Genomic DNA, 18,742 nt, shown 5'->3' with positions numbered 1-18,742 from the left:
CATAGTTTTCTGTCTTTCCAGCTGTTAAATCCTAAAACATAAACAAATGCAACGCCGGTGAGTTAGTTGCATTTGTTCAAACACACACACACACACACACACACACACACACACACACACACACGCTTTTCCCCCCGCTTGCTTGCATTCAGCACGCCGCCATCCTCTCACCTATTTCTCAATGACTGCATCACTCTCCGACTTTTTACAAGCCACTCGCATCCAGGATTCTCCTCATGGCATGTTTTCATATGCAACACACCCTCTCTTTCTCCCACTTTCATCTTCGCTCTATCTGCTTACCATTCTCTCTATCCCACACCCATTGTACTGCTTTATCTATCTCTGCTCCCCTCCCCACCCCATCTCAAACTTACTCCCCTCCTCCCCCTCCTCCTCCTCCTCCACCACCAACCCCCCTCTCTAAATATAGTCCCTTTGAAGCATAGCTGTGTTGTCTCTTCCCGCAACACTGCAAGACAAAAGTCTGTCATCTCACATCTGAGCAGCGGGGATAGAAAGCACAGATAAGATTGATGGCCCAAAAAGAACACTGGTTAAGAGAATTGATATTCATCTGCCTCAGCATGTGTGTAAACGAAGAGAAGGGGTGCAGATGAGGAGGAGGAGGAGGAGAAGAGGAGAGAAGATTGTGGAAAAGAGGAACAGTTGTAAGAGAGAGATGGCGAGACAGAAAGAGAGGGAGAGAGGTGTTATGACATTTCTGATCCACATTTTGTAATTGAATAATAATCTCTCTGGAGGCCTGACCTAGTAACGTATGTGTGCATGTTTGTGTGAGCAGCTTCGTGTGTGTGTGTGTGTGAGGCACAATGCATACACAGTGATATATTATTGTGTGTGTAAGTGTAAGTGTGTGTCCTTTGTATGTGAAAACGTGTAAGAAAGAGGAGACAACCAGGAGAGAGAGAAAAAAATGAGTGCAAAGGAGAAAGAGAGGAAATTTAATGTTTAAACATAATACAGCACAATATCTCCACCTAGTGGTAATAAGGAGTCATTACATGTGTGGTTGTTACACATCACTGCAGCCAAGGACAATTCCCATCTCATCAGTTCACCTGCAGGAGCCCTTCTAATGACTTCTACTTTGTCTAATTACAGATTGTGTAATTTACATAATAAGTATACTTAGTATTATAAACAGTGAAGATCACAGCGTGGCAGCTGAATGCGAAATCACATCACATCATCGTCTCAGTTGTTCAGTGAGGAGGCTTGAATCAGCAGAAGGGTTACTGTGCTGTCTCACACACACACACACACGCACACACACACACGCACACACACACACACACACACACACACACACACACACGCACACATGTTCAACCTTAGAGTGGCCTTCCTTACCTGCTAACAGCATACTCGTCCATCAGCGGTGGTAGCCAGGGGAGCTCGGCCCATCATATGTACGGTGTACAGGCTGGTTCCCCTGCGGCCGGAGCATACATCGCCACTGACAGGATCTCCTTCCGCCTCAATGACCCGGCCCGCAGCTGGCTCAGGGGGAAAGACAGGAGTGCAGATTATCATTCTCAGCACCGTGCTCAGCACTCGCCACGAGGCATTTAGCGAGGAAATGTGTGTTTTTATATGCAGAGGGGGGAGAAAGGTGTGATAGTTTCTCTGCTGAAGTGAAGAGGGCGTTAATGTGCGCTGAGGGAAAAGTCTACAGCTCTCAGGCCTTTTTGTGTTGCTTTTACGTTGAGTGTTTGCTGCCCTTATTGTGATGTTATTGTTTTTCAGTGAAACATCTCGGGAAAGCATTTTTCATCGTTTTCTGATATTATATTGAGTGAGGAATCAATTGATTAATTGTAAGGAAAATTGAGAGGTTAAAGGAATAGTTCAACATTTTGGGAGGTTATCTTGAGGGGAATTACTGCTATTTTCTAGATTTATATATGATGTTGCTATGGTCTAAGACAGTCCAAAGATATTAATACACATAGACAACTAAAAACTAGAGTGCTTAAACTCATATTTTTGATGTCCTCAAAAAAAGTGCTTCTTTTGTTGGTCATATATCATTTCCTGACTCTCCGCAAAATCCCCCAAAATAGAGTTCTAAAACATATTTCTGACTTCATCACAACATTTTTTTAAATTAAACTAAATCTATGGAGCAGCTCCAGACTTTATACTTGACATCACAAGATGACTAACCTCTGTGGCTTCTGGCTTTGAGAGTGAGTAAGACATGGTCACAAACAAAAATAACATTGAAATCTCAATTTATTTTGTGTTCACCTTTAATTGCGTTTGACGAGAAGATTGACATCACTTTTACATGTGTCCATTCAATATGAAGCTGCAGCCAGGAGATAGTTAGCTTAGCTTAGCATAAAGACTGGAAACGGGGCCAAACAGATGGCCCTAAATGTTATATATTGTTTGTTTGTGAAGCATAAAAACAACAAGTTCCGTGAGGTGTCAATATGGGACTTTTCCTGTCTGGGGGAAGTGATTTCCAACAGTGGTTGTCTGAATATAACCGTGGTCGTCCCACCCATCTGGCATCTTGGCTTTTCCTCTTCAGCTATTTAGCTTCTTTGATAAAACAACTCCACCCTGGAGCGACAAACTGTCATTTCTTGACTCTGTAGCCCATCATGTAAATTAGAAAACTGTGCAATTATTGAGAGATATGAAAGCATCAAGCATGCCTTTTAGAAGAAAAATAAAGTTTATCTTTCTACCTGCAAGTTATAGTAAACAAACCTTGTGATTGGATCTATTCCTTCCAACCAGATCATGAAAACAATTGAACTATTTATTTGCAGGCCCAGTTACTTATCCATATTCTGTCTGTGTCTTTCTCTCAGGCTGCGGAGGGAGGGCTACACGGTGCAGGTCAGCGTCAATGACTACCTGGACATCTACTGCCCGCACTACAACACCACCCAGAGGGGGACGTTAGAGCGCACCGTGGCCGAGCAGTACATCCTCTACATGGTCAGCTACCGCGGCTACCGCACCTGCGACCCCCAGCTGGGCTTCAAGCGCTGGGAGTGCAACCGGCCCCACGCACCCCACGCTCCCATCAAGTTCTCTGAGAAGTTCCAGCGTTACAGCGCCTTCTCGCTGGGCTACGAGTTCAACGTGGGCCAGGAGTACTACTACATCTGTGAGTCAGGCCAGTGAGACGCTGATTTATTGTGATGGGCAGAATAAAAGCCTCAGAGTGCTGAGCATCCAATATCGTAATATCTTCTCTTCAGCTGCTGTCACCCACATGTATTGATGGCGTGTGGGTGTTTGCTAATAGATTCTGGAAGTTCAGCTGAGGACTGCTCACATGCAGCTCTGCAGTTTGCTCTGCAGTTTGCACAGCTGCTTGCTGACGGCGGTGCGGCCTGCAGAGGGCACAAGGTTGACATGTGTGTGTTTGCTCTCTGTTTTTTCAGCCACGCCTACCCACCACCACGGCCACAGCTGCCTGAGACTGAGGGTCTACGTCTGCTGCTCCACGGGTGAGACCCGCCTCACCTCCACAAGTCTCTCCCACTCTCACACCATTACCTCTCCTCCTGTGTCACCTAATCTCCACTTTCCTCTCCTCTTCTACCTCTTTGTACCTTCCTGAACGCGGAGACAAAGAGAAACAGACAGAAAACTAAGATCTGACAGTCTCGTCTCAGAGAGAGGCTTTTCTGCCGCGCTGCTGTCTTAGCGGGGTTTTGATGATGGCGTCTTTCCCCTGGAAGCGGCGCTTTGAGAGTGATGGCTTAATGTTATTCTCTGTCTCAGTGCTATTACAGTAATGCTCTCTCTCTTTCTCTCTCTCTGTGAAGCCGTACAAAAGATGTAAAAATGATTCAGCTGCAAGATTCAGCCCTCTCTGTCACTCCCTATCCCTCTCTCACCCGGCTCTCTTGACCACCTCCTCCCTCTCCTCGTCCTCTCCCCCGCTGTCTATCCCTTCTTCTCTCTTTCTGGCTCTCTGATGCCTGCTGCCCTGTATAGTGTGTGTGTTATTTTTACCCTGGTAGCCTGCTCTCTCCCCTGCAGGCCTTTGATCAGGGAGCCCAGTGCTGAAAGCCTCCCCCTCTCCTCTAACCTTGTCAGCACTAATACATCCCACACTCAGGCCAGTGTCAGCCCCTGTGTACACATCACCTTAACACCCACCCCCCCATCCCGGTGTCACGGCTAATCTATTGATGTGTCTACCACGCCTCCGTTTGCTTCTGTGTGTTTGTGTGCTCGCCGTGTGTGTTCGAGGTGTAGGAGTTAGAGCATGTGTGCATGGTAGTTTGTTGGCTGTAAATCTTTTTAATATATGTGTGTGTGTGTGTGTGTGTGTGTGTGTGTGTGTGTGTGTGTGTATGAATGGCTATGTGTGCACCGGTGCATTTAGTCAGTTTACAATCCACAACCTTTACTCAGCAAGGTCATTTTAACAGCTTGCTATCAAAAAAGCTGTTGATTTCAGCTGCCTCCAGACCGTTTTTTCGTCTTCTCTGCGTGTCTCCCATTTTAACCCTTACAAGCCTTTAACATAAGAGAGATGTGAATATTCATGACATATGCTTTGCATCTGCCAAGAAGCAGCAACTTGATTGCTACCAGCTTCTATGTAAATTCTCTGTGAATGCTATTTTAGCCTGAGATCAGAATCATAGGCTCACACATGTTTAATTTTTAAGAAAAAGAAGGGGAAGAAAAAAACACACAAAAGAGATATGCACATCACCAAACCCACACATCAGTCATTCATGGATAATTTGGCAATGAACACTGGATGTAATTCTATGTCTAGACCAACAGCAAATGTAAAAAATGATTTCTGTCCACTGGTTCCCAATGCATTTAATCTTCTCCGTCCAGGATTCATTCTTCCTCAGTGGCAGGAGCACACCAACTGCTCCGCTCTCTGCTATATGTGTATACAATTTAGTGGTGCCTAAAATGCACATTTTACCCAGTCTTGTCATTTTAATGAGGTGTTTTCTCTCCCTGTCTCTCTGTTTTTCCCCCTTCTGCTCTGCTTTTTCTTTCTCCCTCCTTTTTTTCTGTGTGTATGCGGTGTGTTCCTCAGTTTCCCAGGCAGATGATGACTCCAGTCAGACCTCTCCCGACTACACAGTCAGGCCAAACATCAAAATACACAACATTGGTGAGTGACTCTGAGCTGAAAATGAGCAGCAGCCAGTTGCCAGATGCTGGTCAATATTTGGCTGCGGCTGCAAAGCTTGATTTGTGTACCAATCATTGTGGAAAGGCAACAAACCATTTGTTAGTTTGTTTTATTCTATGGTGAGCAAAAAAAAAATCCCCAGGCTGTAGCTGGGTGATGAGTAAAACTTTATTTTCTGCTCTTGAGAATTGGGAAATACGGGGAAGACCATGAACAATTCAGCTTTTGTGAGTCAGCAGCAGTGACATACACTTTTTTTCTCATGTATGGGAATATGTGTCAGTTTGCATGTAAACAAAAGAACCCTTTCACAATGGAAAAGTAGACCCATGAAATATTATGTGTAAAAAGTGTCATCTTCAAGATCACTGCTGGTGATATGCCCTGATTACTTTTTGAAATGTACACCAAAGAAAAGAAAATTCCCCCCAGCCTACTGACTCTAAAATCCCACTAAAATGTGCATGTGGCTATCAGTATCTGATGCACTAGTATGATTTTTTTGACCCTCCATAGTTATCTATTCTGACCTCATACTGTAGTAAAGGGTTATTTCATTTCATTATAATTTGGGTTTATTTTCTTAGTTTTGGCTATCATGAGAACACAATAATCAGAAAAAAAAACAGGGAAACACCAACTCAATATGTTGAAATGGCTTTGGAGAACAAAACTGACCTTATTTCATTCACCAGTGTCATTATAAAATGCAGATTAAGATTTCCTTTATTAGTCCCACAACGGGGAAATTTCAAGAGTTACAGCAGCAAAGTGGATAGCAAAAAAATAAAAATGAAATAGTAAACAGCAGTATAAGCTAGAAAGATATTAGGTATTAACAAATAAACAAGTAAAAAATATAATAAAGTATTAACAATTTACAATATAAAATAGTGGCATTAGTTCCATAGCAATTTTATAAAATATATTTTAACAAACAGAAATTACAACAATTTTCACAACTATGCAACTCAAATTAGCCGATTTGCGACTGCAGTTTGTAGCCACGATATTCACACATCTGTGATGTTCCGCCTTCAGTCTGAACGTCCCAGAGGCGTGATGGGGGACCAAGTGATCCCTGCTCTGTACCTTCTTCAGAGGTAGCAACAGAGGCTGTGAAGCTGGCAAAATATGTGACGTACGTTATTTGTGGGACCAGCACTCGGGTAATAAGAAAAGAAGTGGAGCGTATCATCAGAAACACGCGTATCACTTGAGTCTGACAGTAATCGAATCATGTTCAGCAAAATGCAGAACAACTTTGCATTAGTCTGTAGAATCTCTCCAGTGAGAAACAGCACAACTTGCAGTTCTTGTTTTGAATGGACTTTTTTTTCTGCATGCCTGTACGACGTGTAGCATTAAACAACCAATCACCAGCATTATTACATCTTAGTGCAAGCATGCTACATGCTAATTGGCTCAGTGTCACTGATGAGATTTACTCCTCGGGTATTAAAATGTGGTATTGAATTACAATGCATTTGCATACTTGTTAGTATTGAAGCAATCAGGCACCCAGGCCACATCAGGACAGGATGTCACAGCAAACCAAGGCCTCATGCTGACATGCTGACTTGTATAAAGATTATTTGGATGAGTTGCACACAGTGAGGTAAACAGATTAAATATTTGTGCCGTACTAAGAAGAGTATTGGATTGATTCGACATATAATAATCAGAATGTGCTATATATATATATTTTAAAAAAACCTTTATCTTTTCTGATGTGGCTCACACACATACAGGTAAACTTGCCAAGGTCAACAGAGGTCTTGTAAGGAGGAAAAAGCTCCATGTTTACCTAAAGAGAAAACATGTCAGCGAGCAAGTCAATTGTGCAGCTGAGTGGTTACATAAACCCTCTATTTTTCTTTCTCACAGAAGCCTCTTGCCGGGAATCATTTAGTATGCTTGTTTCTGGGAGCTGTGGGCAGTCTGTGACGAGGGCTAAGAGAGTGTGACCTGCCTGAGATGGAAACTGAGACCAGCAGAGACGGAGCGTAGAGAGCTCTTGAGCCATCAGCAACGAGTACCTTCAGAGGGAGAGTGAGAGGGCAGAAAACAGAGAGAAAGAGAAGAAAAAAAGACAGACGGGGGGAGAGAGGGAGGCTGGAGAGACACAGCGAGACAGAGAAAGTCAGAGGGATAAAAGACAGGAAGGAGGCAGTGAAAGAGAAATGCAGCAGGAGAAAGGCTGACAGAGAGAGGGACAGATAAGGCAGAGAGAGCGAGAAACAGGCAGAAAAAGAGATAAAACCAGAGTGGGGGCAGAGAAAGGGGGGGAGCGGAGAGAAGGGGCAGAGGAAGAAAGAAAAGCTCAGTGGTGGGCGAATTGCTCAGCAGTAACTCAGGCTCGAGCTTACATAGAATTTAATACATTAAAAAAACACACACACTGGCAGGGAATCATAAAAAGTCATTGCCGCTAGCATTGTGATGCATTTTGCTGAATACATTTGGAAGAATAACAAAATGAGGACACACAGATTTATGCACACACACACATAGTTAAAAACAACTCGTACCCTGATGGCCCTGCTGACCGCTGGACACCCACTCTCTGACTCACCCTCAGGACCAGACCAGCCCACAGACTGGCTTAGCATCAACAAATCTGTCCATCTCTCTCCACATATGTTTGGACTTGCTGTCATCCTCGTTACTTTATTATTAGCTTTGCTTATATGTCACATTTTCCTTATTCAACAGGGTGTTTTAAGGATAATTCTAGTCTATTACAACTTGTTTTTGTACGTCAAGCCATCATTTCTATGGGTAATAATAAGGTCCCATATGCTAAAAAGTGAGATTTCCACGTCTTTTTGGATTATAAAGCAGGTCTCTGTGCTGTATAAATACTGTAGAAGAGTCAAAGTGCTCCATGCACAGAGGAATCCACTCAGCTCGGATTCAGACACTGTGCCTTTGAACGCGCCGTCAGGACGTCTGTAAGGTTGAGATGTCACAACCAGGGCCGTCAAGCGATTAGAACATTAATCTAATTCATTACATGCTTTGTGGATAATTAATCTGAATGATCTGTATATGTTAATATTTGCTGTGAGAAGCATTTCAAATAGATTTTGATAGATAAGTGAATCAATTATGAGAAAACTTTAAAGGTCAACATCACCGTTTTTTAGAGATGGGGATCCCCAGAAGCCCCACAATACGATTTTATCCCGATACTTAAGTCACAATACGATATTATTGAGATTTTAAGGATTTTACGATATGGTGAGTATTGCGATACAATATATTGCGATTTAACTGTTCATTTACTTTTTTTATCCACAACATTAAATTAAATCAAGACTTGTTTTATCAAATAAGAGACAATTCTCAGTCTATTCATCTCACTTCAGTCTTTTTATTTCTCCACAATGAGTCAAACCCACAGACTGACCAACAAAGTATTAAGTCAAACTGAACTGAACTAATAGCAAACATGTATGGACGACTGCAGCATTTTCTCAAACTTTCGTCAACTTTAAGCTTCACTGCTCTGACTTTCTTTGAATAAAACAGAAAAAAGGCCTTTGCAGCGGTATTTCTACAACTTCCCGACGTGATGATTATATATTACTTAGATCTTCTAGTTTCATATGATACCTCTTTATCACCAGTATATTCCTAACTGTTAGCCCGCTACGGCCTCTGGGAGAAAAAAAATGGTGAAAATACTACTAAAATAAAATAAAATAAAATACTAATAAATTACAAAAAAATAGAGAAAAAATTAAATAAAACATAAAATACAAAATAAAAATAAATGAAATAAAATACTACAACTAAAATATCGCAAAAATACGAACACTAAATATAGATACTTGGCAGCAATGAATCAATATAATATTGCCACGCAAAATATTGCGATACTAGGCTGTATTGATTTTTCCCCCACCTAAACTGTTTTTTCACTAAAGTCTCCATTATCCTGACCTCTGTAATTGAAATTGGCCTACAGCTAATGGTAATCTATTTAATGAAAGAGTTGGTTGATCTGTCACAGGTCGTCTGCGTCTGAACGCCTGTTTGAGTGAAGCTTGGCGAGACATGTCGCTCACGGTAGCATCAAGGCGACTGTGCTAGCTAGTTTGAGCTACCATCTAAGAGCTTTGCATTAAAGGGATATTTAAGGGTTAAAATACTGCAGTGGCATGATAATTCCTCCTGCAGAAAATGCGCAGAACGATGCTCATATCATCAGTTTTTTTAAAATGTAGATTTTCCATGACTGGGCCGCCATACAAAGTTTTGTCATCCATCATCCTGCAAAGCTTCTGTGGACCGTTGTGTGTGCAGTGACATATGGGGTCAAAGGGCATCATATAGCGTGATTAATTTGCATTAATGTTTTTTTTTCTGTAATGAATTAATCAAAATAAATGGGGTACTTGGCTGCCCTAGTCACAAGTATAATGAATGATAATGATGGTGCGTAGACGCTGAGAGTGCAGATGCTGCGGTCTTAAAGAGACAGACACCAAAATAGAGCATATGGAGTGTAAAGACAGGTCAATTCAGACTGACGATATGGGGAAAAAACGTTTTTTTGTTGTCTTTTTTTTACATTTAAGCATGTAAATGTTAAAGCTGTGTGATGTGATGATATATACAGTCGCCCATGAAGTTGTAATCAAATATTTTTACCTCTTTCCATGAAATGATTGTGACAATGTGATTTATTCTTGACAGATAAAGTGTATATCTTCTCAAAACTTTATTATTCAATCTCTTATAACATATCACAATGGAAATTAATGAACCACAATTTACAGAGGACTGTGTCTTAAAACAAAACTATTCCAAATTTATGGGCAACCGTGTATATTTATATTGTCAAAACAATATAGAAATATATTTTAAATATAATTTTTCTGTATCTTGTATTACATGATCAAAAAATCAGCAGATGAACTATGTTGCAGCTTGTTTTCGTCATTTCGTCGTTTGGATGACATTTTGATATGAAACATAGAGGTTTTGCTCACGTATAGCATGGATTATATAACAGGCTTTACCACTATTTAATTATTTATTGAATTACCAGAAAATAAATATTCTTATTGAAATATTGAGAAGATTTAGACTAGTAAACATGTTCTAGTAGAAACCAAAAACACTTAGTACGTAAAGTATATATATATATATATATATATATATATAGGGTGATTTAACCAAATCTCCAGGTCAGTCAAACTTGGAAGAGAAAATGGAGGCCAACAACAAAACAATAACTCAAGCTGTCTGCTGTAATCATCACAGTTTATCATTTGTGAAATGAGACGCTGCCACCATTTGCAATCTGTGCACACGCAGACTTTGTGAATCACTTTTGTGAAATGGGACGCTGTTGGCTTGTTTACAACCTGTCTGATCATCTGACTGCTTGTCTTTGTTGCCCCATTAGAAAGTGTTTCCATATCTCTGCAATTACTCTGGTGAGTCCACTATGGAACATAAACTACAAAAACAAGAAGCTGTAATAAACCGGAATCATCCTTTAAGTGTGAATTGACTTGATTTATCTTTTTTATGATTTTAATTTTCCAAACACCTTGAAACTCACATCTGTTGTGTATAGCAGCAGAGCAGAGATTAGTTGTAGCAGAGCAGCTTATAATGAAGGGCTTGTTGCTACAAGAGTTCATCATCAGTCTTTCTGCTTGAATGAATCATAACCTTATAGTTTCCTGCAGCAAAGCTTCGTATACGCTGGATTTTGCATTTTCCATCTGTGACATACTTGCCCTTAAACACTTTCATCCTATACTGAGTTACTGCAACAGCGGAGTGCTACAGGCTGCAATATAAATAAGGTCACGGACTAGAAAATACAGCCGTAAAAAGCTAATTTCAAGATGCATCAACAGGCGCAGGCACCCCTGATTCATCTGTTCTGAGTGGCTTGTAATGTGCACATCTTTGCAAAATCAGTCATAAGATAAAGTTGCGATGCACCAAGCAAACCAAAACATTCCATTCAACATGTGCAGTCTGTGAACTCAGTGACCAGAAGAACTGAAACACTGGGGACACTTAAAGGGACAGTTTAGATTTCTTGAAGTGTTTGTATGATCTATAGTCAGTGTAATAACTACAGTAGATGACGGTCAGCAATATCGGCACAGAAGCTAAGCAGTCTACCGCTGTGGACTACAGACTAGCTACCTAAAAAAAAACCCCATCTACAAAAATCCTCAGTTTAAGTGCACAATATATTTAGAGTGTTTTCACTGCTTTACCTCGTTGTCAGAAAGTTATTTCTGACTGAATCTGTTATGTTCATCCATGCTCTCTTCAAAGCCACCAGACTCCATTGACAAAAATAGTAATTTAACCTCACAGAACAGAGGAGTTGCTGGTCTCCCGCTGCTCTGATCATTTATATTTTGTGTTATAATGTCAATTTAGTTAATCCGAACTAACCCTTTAACCCTGTTCTGTTCGTTTTTTCAGGAGCAATAACCCAGAGGCATTTTCAATTACCTAAAGGTCCAGAAACTAAAATATCCCAATAAAAACTGTTTATCTGTCATTAATAACTCCATTACTAACCATTTCAATCAATATTTAGTGCAATGGTGTTCTTTACCTCTCACAGATCATGGTATAATTCACTCTTTTTTCATTAAAAAAATGCATGTTAAAACTTTTATAAAACACCGAAGTCACACAATAACAGGAACAAATGATTCACTCAAAGCAGCAGTAAACCAGCAGCTCCCATGCTTTTCGAGGTAAAATCACTGTTTTTGTGAATGGAGTCTGGTGGCTTGAAAGACAGCATAGAAAAAGGTATAATTTTTTTAGGTGGAGCTATTTTTAGGTGGCTTAAATATGTTATACTGCTGCCCCCATTCACAGCAGCACATTGCTTAACCTCTGTGTTGGTGCACTTGCTTGCTTCATATTGTGGGCGTGCCGAAGCCGTCTACTGTGGTTAATACACTGGATATGGATAAGTACCCCATACAACCCCAACCTCCAAACAATCCCTTTAACAACAGACCTGTCACCACCTTGCAATTTTCTTTGTGTTGTTTTTTGTTGTAATCAATCTGTAATGAGTGATGTATCCATCACAACATTTCCAATTGACACAAAAGCAACAAAAGCGACTACTGGAAACAATCAAGTTCAGGTTTAATTCTGTTTGTGGTCTTAAAGGAACTCCCAGCTGCATTCATTTCATCTCCGTGCTTGTTGCCCTTTGTCTGTTTCTCTTTTTCACGGATATAGCTCCAGGTAGCTATGAAGGAAGATGGCATTAAGAGTGTAAGCCAGTTGAATGCCCTCAACACTGTTACACCTCCCCCCTGACCTATAGAGCTGTAACCACACATGATGGGTCCATCGCCTCGTGTTGTTTACGCATCACTGCAAGTCTGCCGCCATCATGGCGCAGTTGGCATGAGGATTTATCGGACCAGACAACCTCCTTCCACTCATCGACAGTCTCCAGCTCATGTTTCTTATCTCACTGTAAACGCCTCGGGCAGTTTTAGCGCGGACAGGAGAGCTGCCCCGTTTGTTGTTAAACCCCATACAGACGAGACTGCACCCGATTGTGTGCACGGAAATTGATTGCTGTATCCCACAATTGCACTGTGATGTGCTTCGTGTCATATTGTGGACCTTTGATAACTTGTTATGGCCCGAAGCGCCAGACGTCCCCCACATTCATCTTCCAAGGGCGGTCTCCCTAAATAGCGAGGGTTTTGAAGAGGCGCATATTGTGCAGCTTTGTGATTGTCAAAGCTCTCGGCACCCACAAATAAAGCCTGTAAGAAATGATTCAGTTCAGGAGAGGAGCTGTGGCTGCAGACTTGTTTATGTAAAAACAAGGGAGAGCACTTCTTCTGTGTTTCCTTCTGGTCACTGAGCGTACACTTTACTGCCACAGCTTCTCTCATGAAACCTTTTTGGAGAGACAAACCGGATGGTGCGAGGCCCTGCAGTGACCTGTGGGCCCTACCTGAGGCAGTGCTGGTTTATATTCTCCCTCCTGCCTTTACTGACAGTTTTTTTTTTTTTTTTGTTGGAGTTCATCCCGGTGCACTGCACTGCGGTGTGAGTGTCAGTGTTGTGTGTGTCACCGCCACAGACAGACACATGCCTTGTGTTTGTTAAGAACAACTGTGACGTGGGCCAGAGTCACACACAACCAGGACAAACCAGAGCGGTCGGATGGTTTTACTCTCAGACGGAGACGGCAACAACAAAATTCCATACATTCATGAAACATCAGCTGTCATGTGATTGTTGTCTCTATCTGTTATCTCTTATCACATCCCTTGTTTCTACTTGCAACCAATTACTGTCTCTATTATAGTAAGCAACTCCAGACAAAGCTTTAACGTCACGGTGAAACAGCTTTTCAGAGACATCTTGGCTCCTTAATTTGATTTGTTTGAAAGCCAGTTTGATTTGATGGAAGACGATAAGGCGGCTGGAACTTTTTACACAACAGGATGTTATGATGACAGCATAATAAAGTAAAAGTAATGAGATTTTGATTGACAAACAAATTTTTTTGTTAGTTTTTTTGGGTACATTTTATGAAGTATGTATATCGTTTCTTGGGGAAAATAGAGCTGGTTACTCTTTTTATTAGACTGTAGAACAGAAATGTGTCTTGGAAAATAGGGAAAAAATAGTAGAAACAGGAATAATCTAGTCACTCCAAAATATATATGAAATATTATTAAACAAATAATGATATATTAAAAAGCCTGAATGTAGAGTGGCTAAAACATATTGGCTTTTTAATGGTTTAGCCACTATAATAGTTTTTCCTTCCTTTTACAATAAAAAATGTATTATCATAATATTTGTTATTATTGCAACAATATTAAAGGGTTGTTGTTGTTCCACAAATATCAACAGAATGTCATTTTTGATAATTAATCATAGGTAATGTAGAAATGATGAGTAACTACGGGAAGGCAAATAAAAACAACTCGAACAATCTGGAAAGTTACATAACAACAATGGTAATTTTAACTAGTAACATTACCCAGCATCTATTTGAGATGCCCAATAAATTAAGTGTGCTACTTATGTAGAGAGTAATGTTACTGTTTATGAATTAACAAAATCATATTTCGTAACCCGATTCAGTGGAACACAATGACTTGGACCAATTGATAAATGTAGCCCGGCATTAATAGCAGCTCAATGATGAGATTAAACCTATTAGCAACAGGTTATTAGCTTCAATTACAAGACAACAACGGCTTCATCTCCTCTTTCTGCCCGGGCTTTTTTACTAACACCATGTAACAATATCCAATATCTATGACAAGGATCAGAATCAGAATCGTTTTTATTGCCACGTAGGTTTTCACATATAAGGAGTTTGCTTTGGTGTGTTGGTGCATGAGAGCGAAAAAAAACAAAGAAAGTACTACAATATAGGTATATATTAGGGAAACAAGTACTTCAGTCAAAAAACAGCAGCTTAAATAGAAAATATGAAGAATAGAAAAAGTCAACATACAAAAAATATTCAAAAATATATAAAGATGAGATAAGAGATAAGATAAGACAAGATACAACTTTATTAATCCCGAAATTCTGGTTCCAGATTGCTCCAAAAATTACAAAAACAATCACAATATAGGATAATAGAGGATAAGAAAAACAATGACCAAAATAGGTAACAATAACAACATAAACATAAAAACAAAACAAAAAATTGTCTAAGGAGGAAAAGTGTCTAAGGAGTAAAGTGAGTAGAGTGCAGATGACATGGCAGGATGTAATATACAGATATATTGCACATGATAATGATAATGAACATAATATAGTCCATTGAGTTGAAAATGTTATTGCACATAATTAATGTTAGTTAATGTTAGTCAGAAAATAAATATATAGATGTATAAACAATATATAATATATATATAAACAGTGGAAACAATTTGTTGAATTATGGAATTATTTAAATGATGGAAGGAGCTCTGCAAAGTTCACAGTATTAATATTTGCAATGTGCAGGATAAGGTCTGGTAGCTGTGCATTACGTTAATGTAATGTATAGGGGGGGGGGGGTCTTTGGCCTTGTTGATGAGCATGAACTATCAGTCTCACAGTCTTACAATATTGATATATTATTGATCTATTGCCCACTAGTCTTGGCCTGGATTGCCTTCCTGAATATCCTTTCTTGTATCAAAACAACTACTTTTTCTCTTTCCAGCGCAATTTAAAGCTGTTAAACCCACATAATGTCGTAATGATACAATAGAACAGTATATTCCATCTCAAGGCTTTAAACTCATCCTTTTACCTGCATCTCTCTCTTTTTTGTCTGATGTGAGTTGATGCGTCTGACGCACAGCTTTCTTCTGCACTTAGCTGGATTACTTTATAGAAACATCTCAATGCAGGCGGCCCAGGCTGTTCTTATATTTGTGTAAGCAACAGAGCTGTTTGGCTCCTTTTGCTTTATTTTGGCGTGTAATAACCCTCTAGATATAATGGGAAACATTATGTCGAGACAGAGCATAATGACTCAGTGTAATCCACTTTTTACCGAATATTACGAAATGTGTTCTCGCAGCTCTTTCTCTGTCTTTCCCCTCCAGCTAATGTTCTGTTGTGTCTAATCAATGGCAAGGCCATAGTAATTTGGTTTGATTGAAATCCCTCGAGGATAAAAACATCATTAGTGTGAAAAGAGGAATACATGAGGGGAAAAAAAAACAGTTCAGAAACAAAAGTGTTTTTAATTTTCCATCCCACGGGGGAGACGGCCATATGTAGCCGTGCTGATGATAATTGGTGGTTTGTTGATAATTGCATCATGTCTTTTTCTCTGAATATGTTTAAAGCACAATTTGCATGCATCACACATTGCCTTTAGATTGATGAATTAATAATGTGGTAATGGTTCATTTCCTTCTGTCTGGCACACTCACACTTTTCTCTTTCCTCACTTTCTTATTTTTTTTCTCTCTCTCTCTCTCTCTCTGTGACTTCTCTCTCCAGATGAATTTAACCCTGAAGTTCCCAAACTGGAGAAAAGCGTGAGCGGCAGCAGCCCATCACGTGACCGCCTTCTTCTCACCGTGGCGATGCTGCTCGTGTCTGCCGTCCTTTTGTCCTAGCGACTTGTCACCGCGAGCGACGCTTCGGGACCCGCCTTGTCCAAAGGGCTTTGTATCCACCAAGTTGTTGTTGTGAAAGTTGGCAGAAACACAGAAAAGGTGCGACAGAACCACAATCAAAAAAGACACAGAAAGAAAATCCTTGAACTCAACTAGACTTTTAAAAAAAAAAGGAGAGGCCTTTTTGCTGTCAGTGTATTTTGACACTCTGTGTGTTGTCGGACATCATAATCACATGAATACATTTCGTGGAGACCAATATTCAGACTTCTGTGCTGCTGTCAGGCGAGTGAGAAAGAGGACCTGTAATGAGTTGGATGTAGACTACACACTCTTATTGTAGCATGGATTTAAAAATCACCCGAGGAATTTAAGCTGCTCTCATGAAAGCAAAGTTTTTTGTGGCTCAAAGCTTTGAAAAAGGTGTCAAAGTTGGACTTTGCAGTGGAATTGTAGACCTTGGACCACGGAGCGAGTATGCTGACGGATAAATCTCAACTTAGATGTAGTAAAAAAGCAAGCTGGACTGATTTTACCCTGGCTATACAGGATACTTATATAATCAGTCAGTGATGAGAACTGCTGCCATTATCCTGGACATTGAAGAATGTTTTCACACTGGTGTGAGAGGAGCTGCTGGTAATAAAAGCCCAAGGTGTTTCTTAAGTAAAAAGGGAGAGACTTTGTGAGGATATCTACAGGCCTTTCAAGAATCCATTTTCACCAGACATCAAAAAAAAACCCTGGCTTTGTGATAGGTACACATGCAAAGCCTGCGTTTGTTAGAAGATAGCGAGTGCCCTCTCAGAACTAGTCCTTTCGTCTGCATTTCCTGCCTTCAGACTGTAACAACCCGAGAAAAATACAGACCCCGGACTAGTAATTTGACGGCACTTAGACGTGGTAGATGTGTGTTTTGTTCCGATGCATTTACCTTCAGCACTCGTTGTAGATTTTCCGGATGTCAAACCTTTCTCCTCGCCGCAATCAGCAGAGTCATTCAGAACACCACTAATTTACAATTCTTCTTCTTAAAAAAAGAAAAACCTCTCTCCCTTTTAATCCCAGACGAACCCCATCTATTCCTTTTTATCCACTTCAGAGGTTCCCCGGCCAATCAGCGCTGATGGCCATTTCAGTGGTCACGGTCACCATGGAAACGACCCCATACAGTCGCCACAGTGCGGCAGGTGCCTGAGGAGAAATTGTGCTTTGAGTCTCAAAGTAACGCTGCCGCCATTTTGTTAGAAAAAAACACCAATAAAAAAACAACAACAACAACAACAACACGTGTGAATGTGCAAATAAAGAGTTCACTTTTTTATATTGTAATACAGGACAACGTAGGCTGGCATTAATCAGATTACAATGTTGTGCTTTTTTAATTTATTTACTTTTCAAATGTATTTATTTTAACATTAAAAGTATATTATTTATCTACCTAATTTATTAATGTGCATTTGTAGGCCTTTGCTCAATAAGCTACTGTGCCATTTTTTTATTCTTTTTTTTAAACAGTGGAATTTTTACTGCAGCATTTTGCTTGTGTAGATAAATAGGCAGATGTAATTCAGCCTGATGAAAAAGAGAGGGTTATTGGTTATGACTAATCAGTAGGGACGTACACTCAGTAACCCTGCTCTCATGTAACAGATACTGCTAACCAAGTTATGTTGCTGAAGCGCATGTCATAAACCAACTGTGATGCACAGACGGACTTGACTGAAGCGCAGCATTCCTCCAGTGCTGCACTTGAGTTTGCATTGTAATGTATATTTATAATACATGCCGGTTATGGAATGTGTGTGCAAGCGTGTACGAATGTCTGTGTGTGTGTGTGTGTGTGTGTGTGTGTGGCTTTATCTGCCTGCTTTCCTGCGTGTGTGTGTGTATGCGTGGGAGTGTGCAAGAGAAAAAAAAACATATGTGTGCACATTTGTGTGCGTATGTATGTATAGAATGTGTTTGTCGCGCTTTTCGAGTATGTTGCATTTAGAAATTTCGTACCCGTTAAAGGAGTCAAGTTTGTAGGATCTGAATATGCAAAGTGTGTATGAGAGAATGTGCTCTTCTGTAATGTTAGTTTACGTTACGGGGTTTTGGGAAGCGGGCGAAAAGCATTTACTGGTGTTGAAGACAAACCATGAGAAATGTGTTTACCTTTGACAAGAATGGAAAAAGAAAAAAAACTGTAAATTGATTCCAAGAATGATTAAAACATTGCCGATTAAAATCTTTTTGCAAATTTACTTCTGTGTATTTATTCATGAATGCACGACTGTTTCTTTCTTTGCAGCCTTTGCCTCTGACCTTTCCTTATCTTAACAGTGACTCCTTCACCTTCACTCACTCTGCACTCACTTCTGTTTGTTTTTTCTTGAGCACTACTTGAAAGCAGAGCTCTCCCTTTTTTCTCTCACACTCCACTTTTAGATATGTTGCTTGTGAGCAGACG

At 40.3% G+C, this 18,742-nt stretch overlaps 1 protein-coding gene across 1 annotated transcript in view; it reads left to right on the top strand.

Annotated features, from left to right (window-relative positions):
- The window catches only part of efna3a (ephrin-A3a), a 78,676-nt gene extending 60,140 nt beyond the window's left edge, over positions 1 to 18,536 (top strand). The window contains exons 2-5 of the mRNA XM_059350383.1: positions 2,850 to 3,151; positions 3,432 to 3,497; positions 5,066 to 5,143; positions 16,169 to 18,536. Coding sequence (XP_059206366.1) covers positions 2,850 to 3,151; positions 3,432 to 3,497; positions 5,066 to 5,143; positions 16,169 to 16,287 — 565 coding nt within the window. The 3' untranslated portion in view covers positions 16,288 to 18,536. The remainder of the gene's footprint in view (positions 1 to 2,849; positions 3,152 to 3,431; positions 3,498 to 5,065; positions 5,144 to 16,168) is intronic.
- The last annotated feature ends 206 nt before the right edge of the window (positions 18,537 to 18,742 follow it).

The sequence above is a fragment of the Centropristis striata genome, chromosome 14 (assembly GCF_030273125.1).
Source record: "Centropristis striata isolate RG_2023a ecotype Rhode Island chromosome 14, C.striata_1.0, whole genome shotgun sequence".
Taxonomy (NCBI): Eukaryota; Metazoa; Chordata; class Actinopteri; order Perciformes; family Serranidae; genus Centropristis; species Centropristis striata.
This window is presented reverse-complemented; position numbering and strand designations above follow the sequence as displayed.